The sequence below is a fragment of the Salpingoeca rosetta genome (genome assembly GCF_000188695.1).
Source record: "Salpingoeca rosetta unplaced genomic scaffold supercont1.4, whole genome shotgun sequence".
NCBI lineage: Eukaryota > Choanoflagellata > Craspedida > Salpingoecidae > Salpingoeca > Salpingoeca rosetta.
Window position 1 is genome coordinate 891614 of NW_004754930.1, and position 3059 is coordinate 894672.

At 55.3% G+C, this 3059-nt stretch overlaps 2 protein-coding genes across 2 annotated transcripts in view; one reads left to right on the forward strand and one right to left on the reverse strand.

Annotated features, from left to right (window-relative positions):
• The window catches only part of PTSG_01267 (uncharacterized protein), a gene marked incomplete at its 5' end in the record, with an annotated part of 5251 nt that extends 3823 nt beyond the window's left edge, over window positions 1–1428 (reverse strand). The window contains 3 exons of the mRNA XM_004997181.1: window positions 200–262; window positions 504–657; window positions 920–1428. Of these exons, the coding sequence (XP_004997238.1) occupies window positions 200–262; window positions 504–657; window positions 920–1428 (726 nt within the window). The remainder of the gene's footprint in view (window positions 1–199; window positions 263–503; window positions 658–919) is intronic.
• Window positions 1429–2020: 592 nt separating this feature from the next.
• Window positions 2021–3059, forward strand: part of PTSG_01268 (uncharacterized protein) — a 7151-nt gene continuing 6112 nt past the window's right edge. Inside the window, exons 1-2 of the mRNA XM_004997182.1 lie at window positions 2021–2559; window positions 2755–2795. Coding sequence (XP_004997239.1) covers window positions 2062–2559; window positions 2755–2795 — 539 coding nt within the window. The 5' untranslated portion in view covers window positions 2021–2061. The remainder of the gene's footprint in view (window positions 2560–2754; window positions 2796–3059) is intronic.

Genomic DNA, 3059 nt, shown 5'->3' on the forward strand with positions numbered 1-3059 from the left:
GGAGCATTGGGTTGTGTGTGTGTGTGTGTGTGTGTGTGTGTGTGTGTGTGTGTGTGTGTGTAAGTGAAGCACGGAAAAGCATGGGGGGGGGCTTGGAGTCGAATACACCCGTACACAACACCACACGCGTCTCCTCATTGAATGGGTGGTGGGATCAATCCCTGTCGACAGCACCTGAGAATTGGAAGTAGTGGTCGACCTGCCCTACGGGCTCGATCTTGAAATCTTCTGGCGCATTTGTCCCGTTCCTTCGTCGCTTCACCTGTGGGCACGTGGAGATGGTGAGGTGGATGGGGGAAGGGCGGGGAGAAGGTACGCTGTGTACTGGAAACGGACCAGATGCAGTGCGCAATTCAAATCGGGTGCACACAGGCAGACAGGCAGGCAGGCAGGCAGACAGACAGACAGACAGACTAGTCCACACAGATTGTCAGACACTGATAGATGCAAGTACAGGCAAAGTTCGACAGACACACGAGGACATCATTCGACAGGCAGGAGACCTTGAGCAGGAAAGTCTTGGTTTTCTTCTGTCGCTTCCCATGAATGGCATGGGCGAGCGGGACGCCTGGTCTGAGCTGTAGGCTGAGCTGGTCCTGCATGTGCTTGGCCACGCTCCCAATGGTCTCTTCCCCGCCAAGCGCTTCGATGGCACGGCTGTGTGATCATCGCAACGCGAAGCCAACGTGCAGGCAACGGAACACGTTAGCAGTGGTGCACACATTGTGTTCGAGAGCGGGAACACACGGTCAAACATCAAGCCATGGCCAGAAGCACATACACACACACAGACAGACAGACGCAAGCACACACATACACACACACACACACATATATATATATATATATATATATATATATATATATACACACACACACGCAGACAGACGCAAGCACACACACACACACACGCACTCACTCTGGGTTGTTGATGGCTCCGGGCATTTCAACGACAAATAGACGAGGGCCAGAGCCAGCTTCCTCCTCACTCTCTGCCTCTTGACTGTGTACGCTCTCTCCTTCTTCGTCTTCTCCCTCGTCCTCCTCTTCCTCTTCCTCTTCCTCCTCTTCTTCCTCCTCGTCATCATCCATGTCATCTTCATCATCGTCGACATCATCATCAATGTCTTCCTCCTCCTCCTCTTCTTCTTCCTCCTCTTCGTCATCTCCATCAAGATCGTCGTCGTCGTCATTGTCATCATCGTCGCGGTCATCACCGTCGGCACCGTCATGGCCGTCATCCTTGTCATCGTTGTCGTGGCCTTCGTCCATGGCGTGTTGGTGGTGTGCCTCACCTTTGTGCTGTTGTTTCTCCTCCGCCTCCTCCTTCTCCTCCTTTGCCTGGCCCGCCGCGGCCGGGTGATGGCTGTCCTCCCCTTCGTCCATTGCAGCTGCATCAGTTGCAACTGTCGTCTTCTCCGCTTCCATGTTGTTGTCACTCTGGCTCGACTCACTGACACACACTCAAAAGCGCAAACAACACAACAGAGCAAACCACAACACCTCTTCTTGCTTCGTGTTCGTTTGGTTTTTGTTTCAGCGGCCGCGACTGATTTCAGTCTCGATGCGTGAATGCAACTTCGCCACCTTCATTCGTGCCCTCGATTGTGGTGTGGTTTTTGCTTGCTTGCACCTTTGCCAAACAAACGCCCGCCGTGTGATTGCTGTGGTTCCCCAAAAGCTTTGTCTCCGAGCGACGCCGCTTGGCTCACAGACACGCACCATTGTATCGTGCTGTTGGCTGGTTGTGCCTTTGTCTTCTCTGATCATCGTTGTTGAGAAGCAAGAGGCACAAGAAGGACACCTTCGCTCACACACACACACCTGAGCACATTGTTGTTGGGGTTGTTGCCATTGTGTGTGTGTGTGTGTGTGTGCGTGTGTGTGTGTGTGTGTGTGTGTGTTGCCACGCTCAAATCACACCCTTGCACCCAGCTCGCAACCGCCATTTTGCGACACAGCCCAAACACGGCCAGCTGACAGCGGGCAAGCAACAGCAACAGCAACAGCAACAGCAACAGCAACAGCAACAGCAACAGCAACAGCAACACAGGTGGGAGGATGATGCGCCTCGGGCGTCGGGGTGGTGGTGGTGGAGGTGGTGGAGGTGGTGGTGCAAGCAATGGCCACACTGATGGGAGCAGAAGCGGTGGTCGCGGTGCGGGCGAAACCGAAGGAGGAGGGGGAGGAGACGATGCACGCCACTATGGGAACGTTGACGGCGATGATGCAGCCACAGACCACCTGACGGCCATCCTGGGCAGTAATGAGGAGGAACCAGTTGGTGGTGACACGGATGATGCTGGTCTTGAGGAAGTCAAACGGGCAGAGACTGCGAAGCCAGCCACCTTGCAAGCACAGCCAGTGCCTGCAATTGCCATGGAACAGAGGCCGCGCACGGCCAGTTCCATATCGCCGCGAACTGCGCGCGCCACTGGAACCGGATCACTGCAGGAAGCAGGGGATCGAAGGAGACGCCGTAACACTGGCGATCCCATGACCCTGGCAGCAAGCGCCCGCAATGCCGCCTCAAGAACGTTTGCCTCTCTTCAGCCAGTGGTGGGCGCTCTTGTGTGCGTGCGTGTGTGCGTGTGTGTGTGCGTGTGCGTGTGTGTGTGCGTGCGTGTGCGTGCGTGTGTGTGCGTGTGCGTGTGCGTGTGCGTGTGCGTGTGTGTCACCTTCATGTAGAGGTGTGACTGGGAGAACACCTTTACACGCAGACTCACGTCTCCCAACCTGTGGTTGTGTGTGCAGTCGCTTCGGAGACGCAAGTCTTCAGACACATCATCAACACGGTGGGTTGGTGTGTCACCCCGCTTGTGAGATCACAGCACTCGGGTGTGTCGGGTGTGTCATCACCCTTCAATCGACACAGTCACCGCCTGTTCTTGCACGTGTCTCACGCACTCACGCACACACACACACACACACACACACACTCACTCACTCACTCACTCACTCACTCACTCACACACACACTCACTCACTCACTCACTCACACACGCACGCACACACACACACACACACACACACACACACACACACACACACACACACAC